The sequence below is a fragment of the Microcebus murinus genome, chromosome 15 (genome assembly GCF_040939455.1).
Source record: "Microcebus murinus isolate Inina chromosome 15, M.murinus_Inina_mat1.0, whole genome shotgun sequence".
NCBI lineage: Eukaryota > Metazoa > Chordata > Mammalia > Primates > Cheirogaleidae > Microcebus > Microcebus murinus.
In genome coordinates, this window is record NC_134118.1 from 22,842,420 (window position 1) to 22,856,729 (window position 14,310).

Consider the following 14,310-nt stretch of genomic DNA (forward strand, 5'->3'; position numbering starts at 1 on the left):
TATCTCCCAGTGAGGTAGATTTGTTATTGAATGTGACAAAATGATTCCGAAGTACATTTTGAAAAATGTGCAAAATAGTCAAGAAACTGATAGGGAAAAAAGAAGAGTTCTAAGGAAGGATGTTTTCTTCAGATATTAAAAAATGTGTTTTTAAGCTACAGAAACAAAAATAGTATCCAGAACCAAAAGGAACAGATCAATGAAATAGAAGAGTACAGAAACAGATTTAAGCACACATATAACTGAATGTAAGATAAGTGAATAAAGGATGGAGTAATCAGCAAACTGTGTTGTCATACCCCACAGCAATGAGTATACCATCTTTGCACGGGCAAATTTATGTTTTTGAAATTAACATTACCAATAACACGTCACTGGATCCCAATAAAGCTTTATGCCAAAATAAAGACAAGATGAAGTAAAAAATCAAATGTCAAAAATGGAGCCATAAAATTAACAGGACAAAATTTAAGTGAATAATTGTATAACTGTGAAATGGGAATGATTTTTCTAAGCATAACATAACAAGTAGAAACCATAACAAATGATTTGCGCATTTAGTTACACAAAAATGTAAGAGTTTTGCATGGCAAAAAGCACTAAAAACACACCTAAAAGAAAACTAACCATGAGAATCATTTAATAGATTAAGGGCTAATATCTCTAATAAGCCATGCTTACACATCAAGATAAATATCATAATAGAAAAATGAGCAAAAGACGCAGGCAATTCACAGAAGAGGTGACAGAAATGGTTAATAAACACTTGAAAGTGTATTTAGCCTCATTAGTAAGTTAATAAAATGCCAATTTAACTCAAAACAAAATCAGTTTTCACCTACCAAATTGGCAAAGGTGAAAAGAAATAAAAATTAAGCCCTAAAAGCAAAACCATTTCTAAATCTGAAGATACTCAAGAAATTTCAATGAAATACATGAGCAATTAAGGCTATTTACCCTTCCTCTGTCATATATAGTATGTCTTCTCTATATGTCTGTCATGTCATTTGTTTCTGGGCCAACAGGATTTGGCAGGCCATGCCAGGGCTTTGCCTCTGAACTCCTGGGCTCCTTAAGTGATCCTCCTGCCTCAGCCTCCCGAGTAGCTGGGACTGTATAGGTATGTGCCACCACACCGGGCTGTTTTAATTTTTTGCAGAGAAACGAAGTCTCACTATGTTACCCAGGCTGGTCTCGAACTCCTGGCCTCAAGTGATCCTCCCACCTCAGCCTCTCAAAGTGCTGGGATGACAGGTGTGAACCACACCCAGCCTAAAATTAAGTTAATAATACAAACTTGAATACCCCTACTAGAAAATCACTCTGCACACACTCAGCATGGATTGTTCATGTGACAAATTAGGCAGATTCTTGCTTCTCCTGCTCTTTCTTGACTACTTTCCATCCAGGTCAATGAAAATGACAATCAGACATAAATGCTGTTTTTTCTACAGGGCCTGTTAAATTGGCAAGTAAGGAAGTTGACTCCTATGACTTAAAATGGTTTGTGGATACAATAAATTTCTGTTATCTTACCATCCTGCTTTCCATGATGGATTATTAAGATTTTTTGGTAATAATTTTATCCAATTCTGCTATCATGACAGAATGCTAACCACCCACCCTTATCAGATGTATGTATGTCTGATAATTTTAGTTAAAATAAATAAATAAGAAAATAATAATAAAAAAGATGTAGGTATGAAAGAATCATCTTTGTCACAAAGTATTATTTAGCCACAGAATTAGAAATAGTATCTAGGGTCAGAATGTGTTCATTTGAGGATTGGTAAAGGTGAGTCATCAGACAGTCCTATCAGGATACAATAGCACATAAAGGAGGAGGAAAAGTCAAAGGAGCATCTCAATGCATATTTGTTAATAAATAATTCCTTCTCCTCTGATACAATTTGTGTACAACACACAGTGACAAGAAGTGGAAAATAAATGATTTCTCTTAAGTATGTCCTTTCTTTATAAAAACAAAAAATATATACCACTTAAAAAAATTCCGTCTCAAATATTTTTTCAAATTATGATTCACATCATTAAAATCTTTAAAATGTGATATATATGCATATATATACACACACACATAAAGTTCAACTAACACTTGGAGGGGACATATACCTTTTAACCATAATATTAATATTTTATAAAGAAAAATGAATCTTAAAATTACTGTTTAAATATCTGTTATGGACTTTTGTTTGACATCTACAGAATAAAGTTAATGCACAAGGAATAAAAGACAGATCAAGCTTTATACCTCTTTGTAGTTAACACGCCCATCTTGAAGATGGAGAAACTCCAGGGCTCTGTGTCCTGAGAGAAATGAACACATAAATCAATCAAGTTCAAGTATAACTAAAACTAAAACTTACTAGAGGTCATTTTAGGGGAAAATCTATAATTTTGTGGTTGTAACTGTCAAGGAAACAGGAAATCAAAATTACATTTGTATTCTCTTGCAATTTTTATTAGGCATAATTAGATTTGTACAATATTCCTATTTTTATAATACCAATCAAATTTACATGGTGGTTTGAAGTTTCCGCTTAACGAGTTCTATGACCTTGGGTAAGTTATTTAACCTTTCTAGGCCTCAATTCCCCCCTATGGAAAATGGAGTTAACCACCTTCTAGATTGGCTGAGAGAATCACAGAAAATAAACACCAAGTGGCAAGCACAGCAGTATGAGGGCAAGAAAAAAAATTGTCATCATATTTTGTGTCAGAACTGAGGTAGATAAGTAAGCCTAAGTAGAAAATATGATATAAAGCCTAATCCCTGGGCTGAACCAATGATCCCCAAATGGTTTTTCCTCACTGGGCCACTTTGGAAGGACAACATAGTCTCAGAAGGCCACCTAGTCCGCCCCACACCCACCCATATTCAGACACACACACCCTCAGCCTGCTCCTCCAGAAACTCAATCAACAGGAAGACCAGCATTCCTTGTGAAGAGACACTCAAAGGCGATATCTTATTTCTATTGTGAATCACATAGAATTTCTTCATTCATACAACAAAAAAATATTGCCACTACTACATTATAAGCATTGGTACCATAAGAGATAAGTCACAGCCCACACAAATAACCTATATATAGGATTCCAGTGATTTATGCTGAAAGAGGCCAATTCTAATGAGCTAACTCACATAATACCAACTTTCCACTCAGGCCCTTTTATAAGAAATGAAAAAGTGAACCAAAATATTTATAAAATCATCTAAGTTATTAGTAAATAAATGATGGAGTTTTTCATTCTTTTTTTTTTTTTGAGACAGAGTCTCACTCTGTTGCCCAGGCTAGAGTGAGTGCCATAGTGTCAGCCTAGCTCACAGCAGCCTCAATCTCCTGGACTCAAGCAATCCTCCTGCCTCAGCCTTCTGAGTAGCTGGGACTACAGGCATGCGCCACCATGCCCGGCTAATTTTTTCTATATACTTTAGTTGGCCAATTAATTTCTTTCTATTTATAGTAGAGACGGGGTCTCGCTCTTGCTCAGGCTGGGTTCGAACTCCTGAGCTCGAGCAATCCACCCGCCTCGGCCTCCCAGAGTGCTAGGATTACAGGCGTGAGCCTCTGCGCCCGGCCTTCATTCTCCTTTTATATAGAAAATTCTCAGAATCTGTGCTGACTCTATTTCAGGAACTGCCTTCAACTCGCGTATATATATATATATATATATATATATATATATATATGTGTGTGTGTGTTTTGTTTTTTTCTCTTTTTTGGAGACAGAGTCTCACTCTCTGGCCCAAGTAGAGTGTAGTGGTGCCATCTTAGCTCACTGCAACCTCAAACTCCTGGGCTCAAGCAAACCTCCCCCTCAGCCTCCCAGAGTGCTAGGATTACAGGTGTGAGCCACTATACCCAGCCTACATTACTCATTAAATATCCATTAGGATCTTTGGCAGTTGATGAAGAAAGGCAAGCAATGATCTGATTTTATTAAAATTTCATATGTCATCTGTCTTATAAATTTTTAAACTCTAAGGATTAAAAAATTGAATATTTTCATTTATATTTTCCCCTCTGCAGTTCACTCTATAGTTCTGGCAATTTCAACTTCACAGAACTTAGAGTTGGAAGACACTTCAGAATTAAGGAGTTCAACTCCCTCATTTTATAGCAGAGGAACTGAGAGGTTGGTAAAGTCAATAGCTCAGACACACATCTATCTCCCTTACAGCAGAGCTGGTGTTAGAACCTACGTCTGATTCTCTTTCCCATTATTTCCTGACTCCCTTTGAGCAATAAATATTGTTTTTAATTTTATTTTATTTTAGAGACAGAGTCTCACTCTGTTGCCCAGGCTAGAGTGAGTGCCATGGCGTCAGCCTAGCTCACAGCAACCTCAAACTCCTGGGCTCAAGCAATCCTCCTGCCTCAGCCTCCCGAGTAGCTGGGACTACAGGCATGCGCCACCATGCCCGGCTAATTTTTTGTATATATATTAGTTGGCCAATTAATTTCTTTCTATTTATAGTAGAGACGGGGTCTTGCTCTTGCTCAGGCTGGTTTTGAATTCCTGACCTTAAGTGATCCTCCCACCGGTGCCTCCCAGCGTGAGCCACCGCTCAGCCAATAAATGTTGTTTTTAAGTGACAGGATCTTGCTCTGTGGCCCAGGCTGGAGTGCAGTGGCAGAGTCATAGTTCACTGCAACCTAGAACTCCCGGGCTCAAGCGATCTCTTGCTTCAGGCTCCTGAGTAGTTGGGACTACAGATGGCTAAGCAATAAATGTTTAATAGAAAGAACACCAGACTAGCTGTCAGACATGTAATTCTAGGCCAAGCCACTAACAAGTTAGCTGTAAAACTGTCTAGTATCAGTTTCTTCATCTGTAAAATAAAAGAACTGGACTCAGTGACCTCTAGTGTCCTTTCAGATTGAAAAATTCTGTGATCATGGATAGGTTTGCCATAGCTCAATATCTAGGTCTATTTTGTACTGATAAATTTCCATATTTTATCTATAGTCTTGTTATTCTTTGTAACTTCTAGAGATGGCATAACTATAAAATGTTGTTATTGTTTTTATCTAAAGAAAACCCAGAAAACATCAGGTATATCTGAAACTAATGCGAAAACTGCTGTAGAATGTAATTATAGCTAATTATGTTACATTTTCCATGTGCTAAAAATATTACACATATATTTCATATAAGAACCAAACCCTTGGCCAGGTGAGGTGGCTCATGCCTGTAATCCCAGCACTTTGGGTGGACAAGGCAGGAGGGTCCCTTGAGCTCAGGAGTTCAAGACCAGCCTGAGCAAGAATGAGACCCCGTCTCTACTAAAAGTAGAAAAAATTAGCCGGGTATGGTGGTGTGCACTGGTAATCCCAGCTACTCAGGAGGCTGAGGCAGGAGGATCGCTTGAGCCCAGGAGTTGGAGGTTGCTATGAGCTATGAGGACACCATGGCACTCTACCTAGGCAACAGAGTGAGACTCTGTCTCAAAAAAAAAGAACCAAACCTCTTTGCTAAGAGAGTAGGTAACATGTTCTCACCACACATGTAACTATGTGGTGATAAATATATTAATTAGCTTGAATGTGGTGATCATTTCACAATGTGCACATATATCTAAACATCACATTGTACACCTTAAACTTATACAATTTGTATTTGTCAATTATACCTCAATATAGCTGAAATAAATAAATTAAGAAACAATTCTTTGTGCTACCATCTACCTATATCCAGATAACTCTCCCTTTGCCCTTGAGCTCAGTGGCACCGGCTTGCTGTAGCCCTCTCCTCCCCAACTCCGGCCATCTTCCCGGAGTTGGCATTCTCTAATGCCAATGACCATCCAAACTCCCTTGCTTCCTTGACATTCCAGAAGCCGAACACCTTTAAAGCCAATTTGACTCAGGGGATCCACTCCCATAGCCACACATGGTTCTTTACATATACTTGGAAATGTCAAATAACAAAAATAAATTCCTCACTCCCATCATATTCCACCCATCTTTCTCCTCTTCCCTTCTATTACTATCAGTTCTTCTGCTTCATTGCAACCTCTAGTTGATCGAGCTCCTCACTATTTCCCAGAGAAATACCCAGCAACCCTGTGACCAAGGGGCAGTGGCTCTCTTGCTTACTTGCCCTCCACTGAACCCAGCCTGGATGACTGCAATCACGGCCTCCTCTTCCTCACTGTCAGGCCGCCCAGTGCAGGGGGAGGGAGCATGGGGGAGGGGAAATGCATTAACACATAGGACAGATTTTCAACCTCTTCCTTAATGTCTTCTGACAGATTTATTGTCCTCCCAATAGCAAGACAAGGCACCAGTACTCACCTATTTCAATGTGTGTTGAAATGCCACATGATGAACCTCTAGGACAGACAGAACCCAGCAGGATGAGCAAGCCAGACCACAACCTGAAAGCAGACATGCTCTCGATCCTCACCGGCTCCTCGGGGCACGTGGGAATTCTCAGAGGTGTGCCAGTGCTGGGACTCCGAAATCCAGTCGCAGATCCACTGCTTTTCTCTAAGCAGGTTAACGACCTGGAAAACCAAGCTTCATTTCAAAATAATATCATTTTCCAATGAAGTCAGCTGTTCAACTACTGTTTAGCTTCACCAGAACAGCAAACAAACTCTGTCCTCCTGGAGAGGAGAGGGGGTGACACACTGAAATCCAAAAGCCTCCTAGTGGATGCATTGCTTCTTCTGACCGAGGTTTTCCTCTGGATTTTACTTGTACATGAAATTTGTATGGAGATACAAGCAGAGTTGTCTCCAAATATATTTTGCTTTCTAAAAAAAAAAACCACTCACCTGTGCAGACTGCTAGTCAATATATTGGACTGCCTCACCTTACAGGGGTGGTCTCTCACGCATCCTTCCCACACATTTCTCAGTCTGCCCTGCTTCCGCAGCCTCCCAAGCCACAAGTGCTGGGAAAGCTTTTATGGTGATCAGCTGGAACTGGCTTCTCTTTCAGTATTTGGCAACAGATACCGACACTTGAATGGGATTACACAAGAGCAACCACTCCTGGTCTCTCTTCTATCTCTGGCTGTTCTAAACGGGCTCATCCAGAGCCTGTGGCAAGGTCAGATTCTAGCAGCCCCAGCAAAGATGCTGATTCCATCTTGGGAGGTGGAGGGAAGGGCAAGATTTAGGGTGAAGAAACAAGGGTCTGGAAAATGCTACCCTCAGAATATACCAGTCATGAGGTAGCCAATCAATTATACTTAACCTTGAAAACAATTAAACTCTTTATGAAAATGATGGGAATCTTAAAGTACAAATTATGCATGTTATACATTAAAAGCAAGAGAGAAGCTCCTAGAAGAGTGGGAGGAAATGGTATTCATTCTCAAGTTAGCCAAATGGAAGCATGAATAGAAAGTGGGGGGTCTTTCTCCACCTGTGGAGACTGACCTGTTCCTCTCTCTGGAATGCATTTTCACTTGAAGTAGCTTCCTTCTTTCACTTTGTGAAACCACCTTTACAAATCGATGAAGGGGTGCAAGGCAAGAACTGTGGTAAGGGCCTACCTAAAAATAAGGCACAGGCCTAACTAAAAATGGTAGTAATTAGCCACTGTCACCCTATTCCCATCCTATAGTTGCCACCCTGGAACCACATAGCTGGTGGTCATAAAGATTCTCAGCTTTCTCCATAAATAACATCACCTTTTGAAGTTTCCAAGTTATCTTCAAGGTTCTGCAGTCCAGAAAGGCTGACCCACTCAGACCAGCCATCCACATCAAAGAACTGACTTAACTGGTCATGTGACCCCTACCCAAGAACCTGGTCATGTGGCCCCCACCCAAGAACCTGGTCACCAAAGAAGAATTTCTACAACCCTATGGTTTCGCCCCAAACCGAGCCAATTAGCAGACTCAATTGCCTACGCCAAACTGTCTTTTAAAAAGACAGTTCCAAATTCTCCAGACTTTCCAAATTCTCGAGGAGGTGGATTTGAGAAATTTCTCCCATCTCCCAGCTTAGCAATATTCAGAATAAACTCTTCCTCTATTGTAAAGAAAAAGAAAAGAAAAGAAAGTGGGACGATCTGAGACAGTGTGCGCCAACAGTTTCCTCTGTAACCTTAACTCAGCCACCTGCAAAGCTCGAAGGAGATGAATCCTGCTGCTCTCCCCCAACCCTGAAGGCATTAGGCCCAGCTGCTTCTGATTACTTTTAGGCTAGAAGCTGTATGCTGATGTGTTTTGTTTGGCAAACAGGGTACTGTATAAACTCAGGCCAATGTTTTGTTTTAAATGAGAAAATTCACATAGAAATCTAGATTTCTGGCTCTCTTAAAAACAAACACAAAATAATTGGCTGCAGGAACTGACATCCCCCTGTGATGTGACAATCTGGAGCTGAGGAGCCAGCTGCCCCACTTTGCTAGAGCGGTGCCCTCCTGGGTGGCCTCCTGTGCCCACCATCCACACAATGTGTGCAAGTCTCCATACCCCTCTGGCCACCAAAGGCCTTTCAGTTTGCCTCCCTCTCACTCAGGGCCTTCTAAAGCCTGTGGGTGAGGTGGTGGCAATTATAAATTGGGGCTTTGATAAACTCAGAGCATTCAGGAGTAGTCAATCAAGGGAAACAGTTAAGAGAGTTGCAAAGGGTCACTAGGGGAAAAAATAAGGCTACCTGGAAACAACATCTAACCTGATATAATAAAGCAAACCCGGCCGGGCGCGGTGGCTCACGCCTGTAATCCTAGCACTCTGGGAGGCCGAGGCAGGCGGATTGCTCGAGGTCAGGAGTTCGAAACCAGCCTGAGCGAGACCCCGTCTCTACTAAAAATAGAAAGAAATTAATTGACCAACTAAAAGTATATATACAAAAAAAAAAAAATTAGCCAGGCATGGTGGCGCATGCCTGTAGTCCCAGCTACTCGGGAGGCTGAGGCAGGAGGATCACTTGAGCAAACAGGAGGAGTTTGAGGTTGCTGTGAGCTAGGCTGACGCCACGGCACTCACTCTAGCCTGGGAAACAAAAGTGAGACTCTGTCTCAAAAAAAAAAAAAATAAAAAAAAAATAAAGCAAACCCATCCAAAAAGCACCAGAGAAAGAAATGGGTTCAGTTACTAAGTAACACTTATCCCAAATTTCTCATTATGTATCTCCTATATTTAAGGTTCAGAATGACATAAACACATGTATTTAATAAAATAGAAGGGAATTGTTTGCTTAGGTTGGTTATGGTTAGGTTGTGATGGTTATGAATATGGTCTTTATGTGACAATGTGACAATGTTGCTTACATTTTTATGAAGTTTGTATTACTTTTGTAACCATGAAAACATCAAAGGTATGACTTCAAAACTTCAAAACAAAGTTAAAATACAGGTTGCAGTATTAAGAAAACTGTCTGACAAATAATAAGTATATGGAAATCTTTTTCTTTCTAAGCCACACCCCCTTTCCTAATACAGGTGGCTTTGTTATAAGCAAGACAAAATCATTCTGTCATTTAGAGCTCTTGTGGAAATACAGACACAAGCCGAAAGGTAGACATGCAGTTCCAGTAAGGAATGGGTAGGGAAATATGGGCTTGAGAGCCAAAGGGTCTCAAGCTTCATTTTAGTCCCTGTTCTGGTACCTTTTTTTTTTAATTTGAATTTTTTTTAAATTTTTTTATTAAATTTTTTCTCCTCCAGACTGCTACCTTCTATATCTGGGTGACCTTACACAAATTATTAAAAATTTCTATGCCTCAGTTTCCATGTATATAAAATGCAGATAATAGTGCCCACCTTACAGGGGTCATTATGACGATCAGCTAAGTGCCTAGACTAGAGCCTGGTATACAGTAAGTGTTTAAAGCATTCAAAAGAAATTTTCCTTCTTCCAAAGATTCACCATAGATTTCTATTAAATAACTATCTTCCTTATGGATTTTTTCAAAAATCAAGAAAAAAATGTTTTACACAATGGTACTCAGCCTTATATCTTTTTTTAAGCATTATATCTTTTATAACGATTTATATTTCTGTATAAAGCTAAACTGGGTGAGAATTTTGAATTGAAGGTGGGTCTCCCTGTGCAGATAAATGAGATGCAGATTTTAATGCCCAGAAACTTTTGAAATACAGCAGACAAGTCCAACTGACTTCTACACCAGTCTAGTAAGTTGTTGTCATCATAGCGCCATTAGAGCAAATAGGGGAGAGGATGGATAAAGGTGGCAATTGGGGGGTAGAGGTGCCCAGGACAAGAGCAGGCTAAGGAGAAAGGAGGGAAAAGTTCCCTGTCACCTGGTAGTCTTGCCCTTGCAGGCCCTGGTGAGCACACCCAGCTGGGCTCTGGGGGGCACCAGGGCAGCCTAGAAGTAAGGCAAGCCAGGAGAGAATTGTTCCCGCTCTGAACCAGGGTTTGCATAGCGCACAAAATAGTGAGGGGGAAGGAGGAGGCCACAGTGAATTTCCTAGGCTCTATGCACTTTTGCCTTTGTCAAGCCCTCCCTTTCAAAAAAAATACATAAATTAATTAATTAAAATCACATTTTACATCTGCATTGGTATAAAATCAATATATTAATATTCTACCTTTAAAAGTTCATTTTCTTTTTTCTGATTTTAGAAGAAATGAAACATTTTTGTGTGCTCCTGAAAGTAGTATGGGCTCCAGGCTTCGTAGTTGCTAGGCCTAACGGGTAAGTCAGCTAGGCAGGGGAGAGGACACTGTTTGAAATAGAACTTTAAAAAGATTTCTCATCAGCGGTGATTAAAAAAAATAAATAAATAAATAAATAAATAAATAAATAAAAAGATAACCAGGCCAGGCACGGTGGCTTATGCCTGTAATCCTAGCATTTTGGGAGGCCAAGGCGGAAGGATTGCTTGAGGCCAGGAATTCCAGACCAGCCTGAGTAACAACGAGACCCTGTCTCTACAAAAAATAATTTTAAAAAATTAGCTGATTGTCCCAGCTATCTGGGAGGCTGAGGCAGGAGAATCGCCTGAGCCCAGGAGTTGAAGGTTGCTGTGAGCTAGGCTGATACCACTGCACTCCAGGCCATCAGCAGAGCTCCCCCTGCAGGCAGCAGATGTAAACACGCCTACTCCCCAGCCTCCTCGGGATACCCATCGTCCCACCTCCCCATCAGCACTCCCTTGGACTCCCCAGTTCCTTCAGTAAAATACAGAAGTAGTGAATCCACACACATAAAAGATTAAACTCGGCTGTCACCACTTCTGCCGCATGTGAAGGGCTCAAAACTGAGTGGATCTGACTCAGCAAAAGACAAAGTCAAAATTCAAAGTACTACCTCAGCATTTTGCAAATGTCCAAAAAAATCCAACGTCCCAGAAAAAAGGTGCAGAGCTCACAAGCTCCGCGAAAGCCAGCAAGACACACTCAACTCTGTAGGAATTGAGAATGGGAGATATGTCGAGACCAGTGATCTAAAATCAATGCACAGGGTTGGGCTTCATTTGAACCCCAAAATTCCGACTATAGGCATGCTATTTTTATTTTTATCCTCATTAAGGTTTAAGCTTCCTTGCTGCTTCCGGAGTTTTAAGCCCAAGTCTAATTTTGGAATGGACGAAGAGTGCTGTTTAAAGGTGACCACAGTATGCTCAATCTTTTTACCTTCATTAATTCAATCAATTCATTTTGACAAATTGTTCCGTTTACTAGTTGGCAGCGCAACTTTAATCTTACTAGTGGCTTGACTGGGGCAGCTAGTATGACTTTGAACAATATACTGAATTTAAGGCAGCAACTGTAGTAAGCATTACACGTTATCTCACAACAAGCCTGTGGCATAGGTATTGTTGCATTTTACAAGTAAAAGGACTGAGGCTAATTTGTCGAAGGTCACACAGCTTGTAGGCAACAGATTCTGAATTTGGATCCAAGTCTGTTTATGTTCAAAAGCGCTGATACTTATCAGGAGCACGCCGAGGACGCCCCTAGGCACACACAGAAAAGCGCCCAGGTAGCAGAACGCGGAGCGGCGCCTCGTCCCCGCATCCCCCAAATCCCATGTGCGCAGAAGCTGCAGAGACGAGGGACACGATCACGGCCTCGGCATCTGGGGCAGGCGCCAGTGCATCTGCGCACGGAGCACAAGTGCCTGTGGCAGGGGGTGCGGGATTTGGGGGGGTGATCGGGGAGGCAGCGGTTCCGACGCAGCTGTGGGGGTCTACGGAGTAGGTACAGACAAATGAGCACCAGAGCGGGAGGAAGGTGAGGCGGCGGCAGGTGCATTTCCCGGCGAGCCTTCCCCAACCCCAGCCCCAACCTTCCCCGGGAGAAGGTCGCGCAGGGAACGAGGCCACGCGGGCTCGGGCGAGGTGCGGAGAGCGGCGCGGCGGCACCGCGCGCAGGGCGCGGGAGGGAGCGCAGCTCCGCGACTCGGCAACCTTCAGCCTGCCCGTCCGCCGCCCCGCGCGTCCCCGCTTCCTCCTCGCTCCTCCCGCTCCCCGCGCCCCCGCGCCCCCGCGCGCGCGCACCCGCTTGCCTGCTTCCAGCCGCTGCCGGGGCCATGGCGATCTGCTTCAGGCTGCGGAGCTGCGGGGCCCCGCGCCTCCGGCCGCCTCCTCCTGGCCGCCTCCTCTGCCCCCGCGCCGGCGCCTCGGGGCCCGCGCCCAGCCCGGCTCAGCCCCGCTGCTACGCCGGGGGCCCGGCGGGCCTCTCCGCGGCGCTGCTGCGCACAGACAGCTTCGTGGGAGGCCGCTGGCTCCCGGCCGCCGCCACCTTCCCGGTGCACGACCCGGCCAGCGGCGCCGCGCTGGGCATGGTGGCCGACTGCGGGGTGCCCGAGGCCCGCGCTGCCGTGCGCGCCGCGTACGAGGCTTTCTGCACCTGGAGGGCGGTCCCGGCCAAGGTGAGAGCGCGCGGCGTGCAGGGGTCGAGAGCTGACCCGGGGCCCGCAGGGAGCAGAGGGGTATTGGCCCATAAGTGAAACCAGCCGCCGTCTCCTTCCTCTCCTCAATTCCCCGGGATACACAGAACGGAAAGTCGGAGCAACAAGAAAGGAGCCGATCAACAGATAAGTTTGGAACATAGGCTTTGGCCAACCACTGAGCCAGGCGCCAGGGCTCGGACACGGCCCCTGTCCCCTGCCCTCAAGAAGTGTGCTGCCCAGTAGGGGAGGCAGAACACAAGCACGTAATGCAAGTGAGCTCAGTGTTATTGGTAACAAGCCTGGCTCTGTGTGTGTGTGTGTGTGTGTGTGTGTGTGTGTGTGTGTGTGTGTGTGTGTGTGTGTAGGGTAGAGGGTGGGACGTCAGGGCAGTGAGAGAGCTCGTGTGGCCCTTCAGAGTATGTGAAATACCTTCCCTGCTGCACGGAGCCCAGCTAGGAGGCGCTACTGCAGTGGTCTGTAAGAAGGCGGGTAGTGAGTGCCCTGATCTAGCCATGAGATCAGGAACGGAGAAGTGTAGAAAGATTCAGAACTTATGCAGGGGAAGAGAGAAATCCAGGACTATTCTGCAGGTTTTTAGCCTGAATGGATAAATAATGCTATTTACTGACATAAAGAACACTAGAGAATTGGAGGTAAGGGGTGGGGATCATTAAATAGGGAGACTAGAGTAAGAAGAAAACTAAGAAATGTGCTTCCTCCTTCATTTATTATATTACACCTGGAGCCAACCCAGTGAAGTCATCGTCTACACTACCCTTGAAGATACTTTCTGCACCTCGCCTGAGCGGCTCCGTTCCCTACGCGCGACCTTCTCCCGGGGAAGGTTGGGGCTGGGGTTGGGGAGGGCTCCCTGGGAAATGCACCTGCTGACCGCAGTCACCTTCCCCGCTCTGGTGCTCATTTGTCTGTACCTACTCCGTAGACCCCCTCTTCAGCCCTCCCTCTGAAGATATGCATCCAATGATCTGTACAAGTACCAGAGATTCTTAACATTCTCCCATCCATCAGCTGTTTACCGAGCACCTGCTGTATGCCATGCACTGGTGAAGGTGTATGGGATACATCAGTGGACAAAAGAAATATTCTGCCTTTATGGAGCTCATATGAGGCAGAGGGGAGATCTAAACTATAGACAATGAACACAATACCTACGCAAATAAATATGTTAGAGGTGGTGAGTACCATGAGCACGAAAAGGTAGAAGAAGCAGGAGAATAGAATCGGGCCAGAGGGAAGGGGCACGATGCAGCGTACAGTGTGTGGTCACGTGTAGTCATGTGCTTGGGCTGCCTTTACGAGTACACAGACTGGAAGGCTTAGACAACAGAAATTTATCATCCCACAGTTCTGCAGGCTGGAAGTCCAAGGTCAAGATGTTGTCAGGGTTGGCTTGCAGATGACCGTCTTCTCCCTGTGTCTTCACATGGTCCTCCCTCTGT

At 43.8% G+C, this 14,310-nt stretch overlaps 2 protein-coding genes across 4 annotated transcripts in view; one reads left to right on the top strand and one right to left on the bottom strand.

Annotated features, from left to right (window-relative positions):
* Nucleotides 1–12,563, bottom strand: part of GPLD1 (glycosylphosphatidylinositol specific phospholipase D1) — a 57,319-nt gene extending 44,756 nt beyond the window's left edge. The window contains exons 1-3 of one of the 3 annotated variants that reach the window (XM_020280126.2): nt 12,456–12,563; nt 6,321–6,532; nt 2,270–2,325 (exon numbers count right to left, since the gene is read on the bottom strand). In XM_020280126.2, coding sequence (XP_020135715.1) covers nt 2,270–2,325; nt 6,321–6,417 — 153 coding nt within the window. In that variant the 5' untranslated portion in view covers nt 6,418–6,532; nt 12,456–12,563. Of the gene's footprint in view, nt 1–2,269; nt 2,326–6,320; nt 6,533–6,843; nt 7,067–12,455 lie in introns of those variants that run through there. The other 2 variants (XM_076010499.1, XM_020280125.2) reach the window with 2 other exon arrangements.
* ALDH5A1 (aldehyde dehydrogenase 5 family member A1) overlaps nt 12,488–14,310 on the top strand; it is a 39,416-nt gene continuing 37,593 nt past the window's right edge. The window contains exon 1 of the mRNA XM_012753645.3: nt 12,488–12,829. Coding sequence (XP_012609099.2) covers nt 12,488–12,829 — 342 coding nt within the window. The remainder of the gene's footprint in view (nt 12,830–14,310) is intronic.